We start from the raw sequence: 12,792 nt of genomic DNA, 5'->3' as shown, positions 1-12,792 counted from the left end.
CCCCAGCATTTCCCTCTTCCCTCCTCGGACCCCTTCGTCTTTTCTTTCTGAGCCTTGTAAGTGTAAAAGATGACTGATTTCGTTTTTGTCTCGGGAAAAACTGCAAATAAATTATGAGGAAAATCAACTGATGAAAAGAAAATCCCGATGGATGATGTGGAGCGACTGCACAGTGCTGCCCAGCGCTTTCCTATGGGGCCACCCCCCGGTTCAGCCCCACACACCCCCAGCCTCACATCCCAGCCCCAGACCCCCAAGCAGAGCTGAGCTACAACCATCAAAGGCAACTTTATCAGCCAGCACGGAAACAACAGGCAACACCGATCACACTACAGTCCCGAGCGAAAGCTTTGCCCTTCCCAAGGAGTGGGGCTGGAGGCTGAGACACCCCTGGCTGCCATGGGGCAGGGAGTGGGGAGCCCCACGCCCGTCCCTGCTGGTTCCCCAGGCCCCAGGGGACAGGCAGTAAGTGGGGGCTTGGACCCATCCCAAAGGTAACAGCCCCCACCAGTGCCACAGGTGCAGGGGTTCCCGTGCAGTGCCATGTCCCCTCAATGCCTCCCTGCCCCCCGGCCCCTGGTTCTGCTGGAGGAAGGGAGCAGAATGCAGCGCGGAGCCCCCTGCCCGCAACAGACCAGAGAAACCCATCTCCCCTCCCTCCCCTCCCACCCCCTGCAGCTGCCCCATAAAAGCCCTCCCGCACCCCACACAGCCCCAGGCCCTGCGGGGGGGCCCAGCTCCTCTCTCCCCATCCCACAGCCGAGGCACTCGCTGGTGTGACAGAGTTATGGCAGGGCACGGCGCGTTCCTGGCGCTCCCCCGGCACAGGGGCCACTAAGACCAGTTTTTGGGTAAGGCTGCAGCACGGCCCAGGAGCCCGCGGGGTTCTGCTTTCAGTCCTGGGAGCGGCCGAGATCCGAATGGGAGCGAAGGCCCCGGTGAGGCGGAGCAGGAGACCTCCGGCTCCGGGTCACATAATCTCACAGCATGAGTTCTGCTTTCGGGCCTGCAAAGGGTGGAGGAAATGGGGTGAGCTCACTGCCCAGCCGTGGGGTAACCTCAACCCTACAGCTCAGCTCGTGGCCACCGTCCAAAACCGCAGCAGCGAGGTTCGGCTCTTTTGGAGAGCTTGAGGAGCTCCACAGTCAGGATTGGGAAGCTGAGCTCCTCACACTCCCCTCGTGCCCATCCCACAGCTCACAGGGAACCCCCCCTGGCAAAGCAAACCACACTCACAGTCTTGTAGAAGGCTTTGGACTGCACCCCAAGCACCTCTGATTTGGACACCAGATCATCCAGCTTCTCCCCTCGCTCCAGCAGCGACTCCATAGTGTTGTGCTACCAAAAGAAAGTGGTGCTGATGGCACGGAGCTCCCATGATGGAGCAGAGGGGAGCAGGGATGGGCAGCCACTGCCAGCCTCACCAGGATTATTTTGGTCTCATCCAGCTCTGCCTGCACTCTGGTCATTGGGTCGGCATCACGGGGATTCTGGGAGAGGAGACACAGCAGCGTCAGTGCAGCAGCAACACGCACAGCACCCCGGGAACCCCAGGCCCCATACCTGGTATTTGCTGAGGTATCCATCAAGAGCTGCATAGCTGATGGTGTCAGGAGACCCCGAGGGCCAGTCTGCCCTGCTCACCTGCCTGGAGAATTCCTCCAGGACCTGCGTGTGAGGGAGCAGGGTTTATTCCCCCAGCACAGAGCTGGTAGACCCACAGGAAGGCCCCGGAGGTGACCCACAAGTCCCGCCCCACACCGCTCACCTTGTCCAGCAAAGTGAAGCACACCCGTGACGGGTATTCGTTGTCGGCGATCACCACGCCGGCCAGCCCGTCACTGCGCACGTACACGTGGCACAGGTAGTCTGGGCAGAGAGAGGGGGTCGGGGTGGGTCCAGAGCCCTCAGTGCTCAAAGGGGGAGCTCAGCCCCATAGTGTAGGGAGGGCTTTAGGGCTGGACCCCGCTCTGCCCCCAGACCGCCTGCCCAGCATAGGGAAGGGAGGTGTGGCTTGACTGGGGGCAGGGCACTCACCTTGCTCCTTGACCGAGGCCCTGCTGCCCAGCTCCGAGCGCTCCACGATCAGCTGGCTGGTGAAGGTCATGAATTCCTGCACGCTGTGAGCACAAAACGCCGGCTCTCACCGATCCTCTGACCCAGGAGCGTGGCCCCACAGGGCTGTGGGGCACAGGCTAGCCCCGGCCCATCCTCATGGCCCCTCTTCCCCTCCCAGAGCCCCACTGAGAAACCGGTGGGTTTTGTGCTGGGATTTCTCAGGGCGCTTCCCCCAGCACAGGCACAGCCCTTCTGCAGCAAATGTCTGCGTTTGGCAAAGAAGAGCCACGATAAGGCAGCAGTGGGGGTCTGCAGATTACTTCACCACATGCAATCTGCCTTCAAGTACATGTTGGCTGGGCTGTCCCAACTCCCCCTTTCCCCTCACTTATTTGGCCAAAGGAATGTTTTTTTAAGATGGTTTTACTTAAAAGCATTTCCCTTTATTGCTGCAATTGCAGAACCAGACATGCCAGAGGCTCCAACAAACCCTCAGTGTAGACAGGGCTGGGAATTGGAGCACTGTGGGCGAGTGCCTCCCCGCAGCCCAGCAGCTCAGCACCATCTCCCGCCCCATCCCACAGAGCTCTCCCAAACTCCGGGCTGAACCGGCCAGTCCTGAGCGGGCAGCGCCCAGCAGGGAGACAGGAGCAGGGTTGTAATTAGATGACAGTGAGATGTAATGAGATGGCAGTGCCTCCCGGGTGGGAGCAGAACACGGCCCCACACGCCCTGGGGACGCAGGGAGGGTCGGGGGCTCACCTGGACCGCTGGAAGAAGTTGAAGGTGGAGACATCAGAGGCGGCCTTCAGCAGCTGCACGCGGGCCTCGCCCTTGTACAGCACGCTCAGGCTGTACAGCCTCATGGCGGGCGCTGTGGGCAGAGCGGGGCGCTGAGCGGCGTCCTGTGGGCAAGGGGACCACGGGGACCCCACCAGCACCATGCTAGGACCACTGGGTACAATGGGACCATACCAGAAACCCATGGGGACACGAGGAAACCTCACGGACACACCAAGATGACACTGGGACCCACTGAGACGCTATTGGACACACTGGACCCAACGGGGACCCCATAGGGACCAAGAATGTTGGACTCCACCAGGACCTCACTGAGCACACCTGGACTTCAACAGGAACCGCCAGAATCCCACCAGCAGCCATTGAGACCTCACTAGGTGCACCAGGACCCACCAGGACTCCACCCAGGACCCCAATGGGAACCACTGAGACCCCACCTGGACAACTGGGGACTTCATTAGGACCCACCAACACCCCAATGGGAACCACCACGACCCCACCGGGCACACCAGCTCGACACCGGGACACACTGGGATTCCACTGGGTGCACCAGACTGTACTGGTCTGGTTCTGACACCGTCGGGACCCCACCAGGAACCCACCGAGCTCCTTCAGACCCCAACGGGAATCACCAGCAGCCATAAGGACCCCACTGGAGCCCCACCAGTACTGCACTGCCTCCACCAGGAACGCCCCAGAACCCCTCCAGGAATCCATTAGAGCCCAACGGGAAGCACTGCGACCTCACCGAGACCCACCGGGACCCCACCAGGATCCCCCAGGACCCCAGTGGGAGCCCACTAAAACTCCAGCGGACACAACAGAACCACACCGGGACCCACCGAGACCCCACGTCCCCCGGCTCCCATCACCGCTGCCGGCGCGGCCCCGCTGCCTCTGCCCCGCTGTTCCCCGGCCCCCCGCGGCCCTGCCAGGCCCCGCCCCGCGGCCCTGGCCCCCCCCACCCGGTACCGGTGCTGCGGGCTGCTCCTAAGCGACGGCGGAGGGGAGTGATCCCGACCCGGAAGCAGAAAGACGGCGACCGGAAGTGACCCCAACGCCGGTCACTGCCACGGGGCCTCACCTGCCCTGCGCAGGCGCCACCATCGCCCCGCCCTCCTTCCGTCTTTCAGCCAATGAGAGTGCTGCAGGATGCCCGACCCCGCCCACCCGCCTCATTGGAGCGGGGAGAGCCAATCAGCGTCGCACTGACGTCATGGCTGCCAGCGGGCGTGGTGGGTGAAGGGCGGGGCCTCTTTTGTGGGCGTGGTCTGGTCTGGAGGCTGGGCTTCACTGGTGGGCGGGGCCTTCAGTGCGGGCGGGAAACCGATTGAGGGCGCCGTCTGTGTGGGGGGCGTGGCCAACGAGGGCGTGTCCGCGTGGGTGGGCGTGGTCTACGGTGTGGGCGGGGCTTCCGAGGTGGGGCGGGGCGCACCTATGATGCACGTGTGGGTGGAGCCTCGCGCGTGGGCGGGGCCTTTCTGTGGGCGGGGGCTCCGCGTTGGGCGGGGCTTCTGATGTGGGGTCGGCCCCATGGGGCAGCCTCACCCCACAGAATGGCCCCCCTGTGGGGCAGCCCCCCGGTGTTACCTCCTCTCACGACCCCACAGCTTCACCCCCCCGTGGGGCAGGCCCTGCGCTACAGGGCCGGCGCTACGGGGTCATCCTGGGGGGTGATGCTGGTTGGGCCCCACGTGGGGCTCCCCCCGGCGCTGTGGGGCTGGCGGCCGGCGCACTGTCACCTTTGTCACGGAGCCGCGGTCCCCGTCTCCATGGGACCGCTGGAGAGCTGGCGGTGGTGACCAGGACACGGAGTGGTTGGTATGACAACTGCCGCCCGCTGATGGGCTGCACCGCTCCGCCGGGCGCCCACGGCCTTCCCACCGCCCCACGGGGCAGCAGGCAGAGCAGGAGGAGGGCCTGCGGGCACCCCGCACCCCGAGGGCCGCCCCGGGATGTGGGGAGCCGGGCCCGAGCCCTCCTGACGGGACGGCTGTGGGGGGGACCGGGGACACCCCATGAGCTAAGGGCGGAGATCCGGGCGGGGGGCACACGGGGGGACGCGGGGGGACAGCGTTGTCCGGCCCGCACCGACGGCTGCCCCCATGTTGGACCACAGGAGCAGGATGGAGAGCTGGCGGCAGGAGAAGGTGAGCTCCAACACCATGGCCCTATAGCCCCATACACCGTAACCCCATACCCTCACACCATGGCCTCATAGCCCTGTGGCCCCATACCCCGTGGCCCTATGGCCTGGCCCGCTTGTGGCCGTGCAATGGGGCTGAGGTGCTGGGAGGTTGGGCTGTGGGTGCTGAGCGCCGGGCGTTGCGTGGGGCACGTGGGCTTTGGCCCCAGGAAGAGCCCAGCGGGACTCTGCACCCTGCTCTGGTGTTGGGTGGGAAAAGGCAGACCCGAATGCATAGCTAAGCCCCCATTAGGGAGCAGAGAGCTGTGGGGTCAGCACCGTGGGGAGAGGGGAGCAGGAGGGCAGGGGGCTGCACGTGGGGTGCCATCAGCTGTGCTTCTCCTTGTGGTGATCCTAACCCCGAGACCACAGTGCTGTGTCCCCATGGGGGGGCTGGGGGCTGTGACCCTGAAGTTAGACTCATAGGGCATCAGGTGTCTGTGCTGGGATGGGCATGGAGGGATGGGGGAGGATTCAGTGAGGAGCAGTGCCCAGCAGTGTGGGGTGGCTCTGTGTCACCACAAAGGTGCCATTGGGGTCACCCTTTAGGCCCCGTTGAGGTCACCTCAAAGGCGCTGTTGGGGTCACCCTGAAGACTCCCTTGGGATCGCATTGAAGGCTCCATTGGGGTCACCTCAAGGGTTCCGTTGGGGTCACCCTGAAGGCTCCGTTGAGATCACCCCAAAGGTGCTATGGGGGTCACCCTGAAGGCTCTGTTGGGGCCATCTCAAGGGCTCCATTGGAGTCACCCTGAAGTTTCTGTTGGGGTCACCCTGAAGACTCCCTTGGGATTGAATTGAAGGCTCTGTTGGGGTCACCCCAAGGATTCCGTTGGGATCGCACTGAAGGTTCCATTGGAGTCACCCCAAAGGCTCCATTGGTTCGCCCCTTTGCAAAGCAGCAGCCACAGGAAAACAGCCCCGGCGCTCGCAGCCTGGGCCCGCTGACTAATGAGGCCTAAATGCAGTGAGCACAGCTGGCTGCAGGGCTGCGGCACGGCAGGGAGGAAAACAGCAGGGATGGCAGCGAGGGGGAAGGGGGGTTGGGGTCCTCGGCGCTCGCTGCCGGGGGTCCCACGGCCCCAGGAAACCCCGCAGGTGGAGCAGATCCTGTCGGAGTTCCGTCTCAAGGAGGAGGACCTGCGGAAGGTGATGCACCGCATGCAGAAGGAGATGGACCGCGGGCTGAAGCTGGAGACGCACGAGGAGGCGTCGGTCAAAATGCTGCCCACCTACGTGCGCTCCACGCCGGAGGGGTCGGGTAAGGAGCCGTGGGGCTGCGCCCACCCTGGGCTGTGGGAACATGGCCACGAGGTGCCCCACGTGTCCACGCTGCGCTGCAGAGGTCGGGGATTTCCTCTCGCTGGACCTGGGCGGCACCAACTTCCGTGTGATGCTGGTGAAGGTGGGCGAGGGTGAGGAGGGGCAGTGGAAGGTGAAGACGAAGCACCAGATGTACTCCATCCCTGAGGATGCCATGACGGGGACGGCTGAGATGGTGAGCGGGGGTCTAGGGGGTCCTCACTGCTGATGGAGGAGAGGTGTCCCCCTGTGGTGTCCAGCCTGGGGACAGTGTGGCTCTAGGGATGGGGTGATGGGGACATGGTGGCTCTTGGGATTGGGGTGGTATGGACTTGGGATGCTCAGGATAGACAGGGTGGCTGGGACATAGTGGCGCTGGAGATGGGATGATGGGGGTCGTGGTAGCAGTGGGGGTGGGGTGATGGGGACATGGTGATGCTGGGAATGAGGATACTGGGACGTGTTGGCACTGGGGATGGAGTGGCAGGGATGTGGTGGCACTGGGGATGAGGTGACTGGGACATGGAGGCTCTGAGGCAGGTCAGTGGGGACCACAGTGCTGGTGATGATGGCAGGGCTGTGGCAGCACCGGGGATGGAGCAGTGTGGGTATGGTGGTGCTGGGGATGGGGTGATGGGGCCACAGCAGCACCAGGGATGGGGACACTGCGGTGACATCCCTCCTGCCGTCCCCAGCTCTTCGACTACATCTCGGAGTGCATCTCTGACTTCCTGGACAAGCACCAGATGAAGCACAAAAAACTGCCCCTGGGCTTCACCTTCTCCTTCCCCGTGCGGCACGAGGACATCGACAAGGTGAGGGGACGGCAGGGCGGGGGGACACAGAGCCGCTGCGACCCCCACCCACGCTCCGTGCCCCCCAGGGCATCCTGCTGAACTGGACCAAGGGCTTCAAGGCCTCGGGAGCAGAGGGGAACAACGTGGTGGGGCTGCTGCGGGACGCCATCAAACGGCGCGGGGTGAGCCGTCCCCCCCGGCCCCGCTGTCACCGTGTGCGTCCTCACCTGGGACCCACTGTCATCGTGTGTGTCCCCATGCTGGGTCTGCGGTCACCACGTGTGTCCCCATCCCATGCCCACCCTCACTGTGTGTTCCCGTCCTGTACCCCTGTCACCACGTGTCCCCATCCCATGCCCACGTCACCCCGTGTCCTTCCTGGCAGGACTTTGAGATGGATGTGGTGGCCATGGTGAACGACACCGTTGCCACCATGATCTCCTGCTACTACGAGGACCACCGCTGCGAGGTCGGCATGATCGTGGGTAAGGGGCCGTGGGGTCACAGCGGGGGGACGCCAGGGAGCACGGGGTGGCACCAGACCCCAAAGCTGCCCCCCACCCCCACAGGGACGGGCTGCAACGCCTGCTACATGGAGGAGATGCACAACGTGGAGCTGGTGGAGGGCGACGAGGGCCGCATGTGTGTGAACACGGAATGGGGAGCATTTGGGGCGTCGGGGGAGCTGGACGAGTTCCTGCTGGAGTACGACCGCGTGGTGGACGAGACCTCGCTTAACCCCGGTCAGCAGCTGTAAGGAGTGGGGCAGCGGTGGCTCCTTCCCCATATGGAACATGTGGGGTGGGGGCAGTGGGGCCCTGACGTGCGCCGTCCCCAGCTACGAGAAAATCATTGGGGGCAAATACATGGGGGAGATCGTGCGGCTGGTGCTGCTGCGGCTGGTGGATGAGAACCTGCTGTTCAGCGGGCAGGCCTGCGAGAAGCTCAAGACGCGTGGGGCCTTCGAGACGCGCTTCGTGTCGCAGGTGGAGAGGTATGGGGCGGCCATGGGGTCCCTCGTGTCGGTGGGTGCTCCCCGTCCCCTCACCCTGCCTTAAGGTCCCCGTCCCCTCACCCCGACTGTCCCATGCGGGGTCCTCTGTCCCATCGCTCCATGGCAACAATCTGCAGCTGCCCCATATTGGGTTCCCAAGTCATTTCTCAACCCTGGGGTCCCTTGCCCCATCTCCCCACACCAATCTGTCTCCCTCACTGAGATCCCCTGCCCCATCATCCCATGGCAGCCTTCCAGAACAGCCCCACATGTGGCTCCCCTGTCCCACTGCCCCACACTGGGGACCCCCATCCCATTACCCCATGACAGCATTCTACTGCTGCCCTGTATTGGGGTTCCCCAACTCATTTCCTCACAATAGACACTGAGCTCCCCTGCCCCATTACTCTATCCTGTGTCCCACACTGGGGTCCCCTGCTCCATCTCCCCACACCAGTGTCCCACACTGGGGTCGTGTCCCATCACCCCACACCAGCCCTCTACAACTGCCCTACACTGGAGTTCCACATCCATTGATGATCTCACTTTGTTGTCTTATCCCATTGCCTCACTTTGGGGTCCCCTCCCCCATCCCTCCACACCAGATTGTCCCACACAGGGGTCCCTGTACCATCACCCTACAGCAGCTGTCTCTGACTGTCCCTTATTGAGGCCCCTGTGCCATCATCCCTTGGCAACCTTCTACTGCTGCCCCATACTGGGGTTCCCTGCCTTGTTGCCTCAGACTGGACATCAGGATCCCCAGCCCCATCTCCCCACACCAGCGTCCTACATCAGGGTCTGCTTTGCCATCACCCCGACTCACTCTAATGGCTGTCTCAAATTGGGAGCCCCCATCTCATCACCCCACATCAACCCTCTATAGCTGCCCACGTTGGAGTCCTCTATCCTACTGAACTAGGTTGGAGTTCCCTATCCCATTGCTTCAATTTGGGACCCCCTTTTCTCTTATCCCATGCCAGCCCTCCAGAACTATCCCCATGGAGGTTCCCTGTGCCATCACCCCATGACAACCCTCTACAGCTGTCCCCATTGGGGTTCCCTGCCCCATCAGCCCACACCAGCCCTCCGTAGCTGCCCCGAGTTGGATTCCCAGTCCCATCACGCCACTTTGGTGCCCCCCGCCACCCCATGGCCATCCCCCGTTCTGCACACGGCTCTGTCCCACCGCAGCGACTCAGGCGACCGCAAGCAGATCTACAACATCCTCACAGCCTTTGGGCTGCTGCCCTCGGGGTCGGACTGCGACATCGTGCGCATGGTGTGCGAGAGCGTGTCCACGCGGGCTGCCCAGATGTGCTCAGCAGGGCTGGCCGGCGTCATCAACCGCATGCGGGAGAGCCGCAGCCAGGAGACCCTCAAGATCACCGTGGGGGTGGACGGCTCTGTCTACAAGCTGCACCCCAGGTGAGGAGGTGTCATCCCCTCCCAACCTCCATCCTCCCCTTTCCAGTCGCCCTGATGCTCCATTTTCTCCTCCTAACCCTAACCTTGACCGAACTCTATCCATAACCCTAACTTGAGACATAACACTAACCGTAGCCATAGCTACAGTCCTAAGCAGCCATGATCCCAAAACCACAATCCCAATTCTAGCCATCATCCTGACCATAACCCTAACCCTATCCTAACCCTAACCCTAATCATATTAGTAACCCTAATCCTATCCCTAACCCTAACCTTAGCAATACCAGTAACCCTAATCATAACCCTAATCCTAAACCTAAATCTAACCCTAACCCTAATCATAACCCTAATCACAACCCTAGCCTAACCCTACCCATAAGCATAACCATAATCCTAATCACAACCCTAACCCTAACCATAACCCTAATCCTAACTGTAATCCTAATCCTAAACCTAGCCCTAACCCTAGCCATATCAGTAACCCTAGCCCTAACCCTAACCCTACTCCCACCCCTACCCCAAACCTTCTTCCTCCCCCCACAGCTTCAAGGACCGTTTCCACGCCACCGTACGACAGCTGACTCCCGGCTGCGACATCACCTTCATCCAGTCGGAGGAGGGCAGCGGGCGCGGGGCTGCGCTCATCTCGGCCGTGGCCTGCAAGATGGCGTGCATGATGGGGCAGTGAGCCGGACTGGGCGGCAGGGACGCGCCGAAGAGCCGGGACTGATGTGGGAAGGGCTCGGATGGCGCCGGGACGGTGCCGGGGCTCCCCAATAAACGGGGTCAGCGTGGACTTCTCTGGGAACGCTGTCCCAGCGTTGCTCTGTATGGCCGCCCTCCGGTGTCCCCTCCCCGAGACCCCCGGGCCATTGTGGGGACGAGGATGGAGCGCTGGGGGAGCCGTGGCCCCACCCGTGGGGCAGCACCCTGTGACCCCAAACCTGACGGCCCCCCAGCCCAGGGGTCCCAAGCAGTGGAAGCCAGCATCCCCAACCTGCTTGGTTCTGGTGGTGACAGCCCCGTGGTGACATGTGCCACTTCTTGCCGCCGTGTGGAGCTTGGAGCAATCATTCTTGGGGCTAAAAACTGGGGGCCCCCAGTCTGGTGATCCCACAGGAGTTATGAAGGCACTTTGGGTGTCCCACAGGAGACGGGCTCCCTGTAGTGCAGGATCTCTGTGGGGTAACACATGCGGATGGAGCCCCATGAGGCTGGGGAATCTCTGGGGATTTGGGGCTGCCACTGGCACCCCAGTATATGGGGACCTCCCAGGGGCACGGGTCATCTGGGAGCACCCTGGGGTCTGGGGAGGAGCAGACAGCCCCTGCCATGGGAGCCCATGCTCTGATCGGTGCTGTCAGCTGCAGCATCTCCTGTGCTCTCATGAGCTGTGGCCAAAAAAAGTGTCTCCTGTGCTCTGATTGGCTGGGAGCAACAGGACAGGATCCGCTGGGCTCAGCCTGGCCCCCATCACTGTGTCCCCTCCATCACCACACCACCCCCACATCCCCATGTCCCCACAGGGACCCCATCCCCAAACTCGCTGTGCACCTGCCCCCCACAGCCCATCACTGAGGTCCCCACATGTCAGCCCCTCGTCCCCAGAGCCCCCACAGCCAAATAAAATCCAAATCAAAGGGGTGATGGCAGAGGTGAGCGGCTTTATTGCATGGGAACAGGGAGTGGGAGGAAGGCTGGGACGGGGCTGTGGGTCTGCGTTTTGGGGTCTGCATGCAGGATGTGGGGTCTGCTCACAGGATGCGTGGCTCTGGCACAGGATGTGGGGCACAGGATGTGGGCTCTGGCCGCGTTCAGCCCTTGCACATCCCCAGGGTGGTGCACACAGAGCGGGGATCGTCGTCGTCTTGCAGCGCATCACTGAGCTGCTGCCGGAGCTTCTTCACCAGCAGCCTGCAGATACTCTTCTGGCGTTTCCCTGTACTGCACATCTTGTCCAGCGCTGTGTTGATGGCCTCCTGTGGGTCCCGGCCCCATGGTGTCAGTGGGGCTGCAGCCATTGGGCCCCCCGAGCCCACCAGGATCCCCCACACCCCACTCACCTCGTCTGGGTCATCACCTACAATCTTCTGCAGCTTCTTCACCAGACCGACGCAGGCTTTGCATTTAAGCCCTTTGCCTGGTCCCATTGCGTCCCCTTCATCTGCGTCCCACTGTGTGGACAACACAGACCCTCAGAGTGCTGCCACCCACCCTCCCACCCCGTGCCCCAACTCAGTGTGGGGCTGTCCCACAGTGTGCCCCATGGCCAGGGCGCATCCTCACCGCAGCTGAGCTGTCCCCCAGCAGGTGCCATGGCTGCTCCCAGCGGCTCCCAGCAGCCACGTCCTGGTCCTCATCACGGGGCAGCTCAGTCACTGCCACCTGCACGGCTGGAGGTGCAGGGTGTCACCACGCTGCCCCATAGCCACCCCACGGTGGGCTGGGGCTCACAGTGGTCACTGACATCCCTGTGTGGCCTGGGTGTCCCCAGTACCCACACCCTACCCCCATGTGCTCCTGACCCCGTTGCACATTGCTGTCCCCAGATCCCCACGCAGACCCCCTCCCCATGCTCCCATCTCCGCTCTCTCCATGTCCCCATGTTGGACCCTGACCCCATGACGCCATGTTCGCATCCCCACATTTTCCCCACGTATCCCTCAGCCCCCCACCCCCAGGTGCCGTCCCCAGGCCCGCAGCCCCATACCAGCCCCGAGGGCCAGCAGCACGATGAGAGCAGCAGCCATGCCGTCCCTTAGCGCAGGTTGCAGCCCCGCGTCCCACCCCGTGCCTTTATAGCCCCCGCGGCCGCGCGGTGGGGACGGCTGAGCCACTCAGCGTGGAGAAAACCCAACGAGGCCTTAAAATGGAGAGGGACCGATTCTCTGCCCCACACCTCCGCCCCACACCTCCGCCCCGAGCGTCACCGCGGCAGGAAGAGGGGAGGGAGGGGGGCACACCGGGCCCTGCTCGCCGCGCGGCCCCGCGGACGCAGCGGTGCGGGGCGATGCCGCTCTGCCCGCAGGCCCCACGCGGGGCTCGGGTCACACGGGACGGCGCTCATCCCCCGGGGCGGACGGGACGCGCGGGGCTCGGCTGCGCTCCGCAGGGCCCGGCGGATCCGCGGGATGCAGGCCGGGCCCCACCGTTACCATGGCAACAGCGCCCCCGCGGCCCCCGCGGTTACCATGGCGCCGCGCCGCTCTGACGCCACTTCCGCCCCGC

The 12,792-nt window shown here is 63.4% G+C and overlaps 3 protein-coding genes across 10 annotated transcripts; 1 reads left to right on the top strand and 2 right to left on the bottom strand.

The window, feature by feature from the left end:
• Positions 1-269: 269 nt before the first annotated feature.
• Positions 270-3,964, bottom strand: YKT6 (YKT6 vesicular SNARE protein). 3 transcript variants are annotated; one of them, XM_031597039.2, is made up of 8 exons: positions 3,832-3,964; positions 2,821-2,963; positions 2,038-2,120; positions 1,769-1,869; positions 1,564-1,668; positions 1,425-1,490; positions 1,237-1,338; positions 270-1,006 (listed from the first exon to the last, which is right to left on the bottom strand). In XM_031597039.2, exons 2-8 carry the CDS (start codon positions 2,922-2,924, stop codon positions 971-973), a joined length of 597 nt encoding a protein of 198 aa, XP_031452899.1. In that variant the 5' UTR covers positions 2,925-2,963; positions 3,832-3,964; the 3' UTR covers positions 270-970. The 3 variants fall into 3 exon arrangements, with proteins under 3 accessions (XP_031452899.1, XP_031452898.1, XP_031452900.1); XM_031597038.2 differs by having other exon boundaries at positions 2,821-2,932; positions 3,832-3,958; XM_031597040.2 differs by lacking the exon at positions 3,832-3,964 and adding an exon at positions 3,702-3,786 and having other exon boundaries at positions 2,821-2,932.
• Positions 3,965-4,025: 61 nt separating this feature from the next.
• On the top strand, positions 4,026-11,107 carry GCK (glucokinase). 6 transcript variants are annotated; one of them, XM_090125430.1, is made up of 11 exons: positions 4,026-4,680; positions 4,979-5,009; positions 6,142-6,304; positions 6,387-6,541; positions 7,041-7,160; positions 7,229-7,324; positions 7,528-7,627; positions 7,712-7,895; positions 7,981-8,136; positions 9,372-9,564; positions 10,108-11,107. In XM_090125430.1, exons 2-11 carry the CDS (start codon positions 4,986-4,988, stop codon positions 10,342-10,344), a joined length of 1,428 nt encoding a protein of 475 aa, XP_089981556.1. In that variant the 5' UTR covers positions 4,026-4,680; positions 4,979-4,985; the 3' UTR covers positions 10,345-11,107. The 6 variants fall into 6 exon arrangements, with proteins under 6 accessions (XP_089981556.1, XP_089981555.1, XP_089981558.1 ...); XM_090125429.1 differs by having other exon boundaries at positions 4,026-5,009; XM_090125432.1 differs by having other exon boundaries at positions 4,026-5,009; positions 7,712-7,885; positions 10,108-10,343.
• A 101-nt stretch (positions 11,108-11,208) lies between these two features.
• On the bottom strand, positions 11,209-12,434 carry LOC116231335 (saposin-C-like). The gene is made up of 4 exons (XM_031597041.2): positions 12,275-12,434; positions 11,851-11,957; positions 11,628-11,738; positions 11,209-11,543 (listed from the first exon to the last, which is right to left on the bottom strand). The coding sequence occupies exons 1-4, from the start codon at positions 12,312-12,314 to the stop codon at positions 11,379-11,381; spliced, it is 423 nt and encodes a 140-aa protein (XP_031452901.1). The 5' UTR covers positions 12,315-12,434; the 3' UTR covers positions 11,209-11,378.
• Positions 12,435-12,792: the final 358 nt, after the last annotated feature.

The sequence above is a fragment of the Phasianus colchicus genome, chromosome 27 (genome assembly GCF_987193195.1).
Source record: "Phasianus colchicus chromosome 27, bPhaCol1.hap1.1, whole genome shotgun sequence".
Classification (NCBI taxonomy): Eukaryota; Metazoa; Chordata; class Aves; order Galliformes; family Phasianidae; genus Phasianus; species Phasianus colchicus.
This window is presented reverse-complemented; position numbering and strand designations above follow the sequence as displayed.

Coding starts and splice junctions, on each gene's coding strand:
- LOC116231335 (XM_031597041.2), bottom strand. CDS start 12,314: ATGGCTGCTGCTCTCATCGTGCTGCTGGCCCTCGGGGCTG. Junction 11,958..12,274: donor GCTGCTGGCCCTCGGGGCTG/GTATGGGGCTGC, acceptor CTGCACCTCCAG/CCGTGCAGGTGGCAGTGACT. Junction 11,739..11,850: donor TGGGGGACAGCTCAGCTGCG/GTGAGGATGCGC, acceptor TTGTCCACACAG/TGGGACGCAGATGAAGGGGA.
- YKT6 (XM_031597039.2), bottom strand. CDS start 2,924: ATGAGGCTGTACAGCCTGAGCGTGCTGTACAAGGGCGAGGCCCGCGTG. Junction 2,121..2,820: donor AACTTCTTCCAGCGGTCCAG/GTGAGCCCCCGA, acceptor TTGTGCTCACAG/CGTGCAGGAATTCATGACCT. Junction 1,491..1,563: donor GATACCTCAGCAAATACCAG/GTATGGGGCCTG, acceptor CTCCTCTCCCAG/AATCCCCGTGATGCCGACCC.
- GCK (XM_090125429.1), top strand. CDS start 4,965: ATGTTGGACCACAGGAGCAGGATGGAGAGCTGGCGGCAGGAGAAG. Junction 6,305..6,386: donor CTCCACGCCGGAGGGGTCGG/GTAAGGAGCCGT, acceptor GCTGCGCTGCAG/AGGTCGGGGATTTCCTCTCG. Junction 7,628..7,711: donor CGAGGTCGGCATGATCGTGG/GTAAGGGGCCGT, acceptor CCACCCCCACAG/GGACGGGCTGCAACGCCTGC.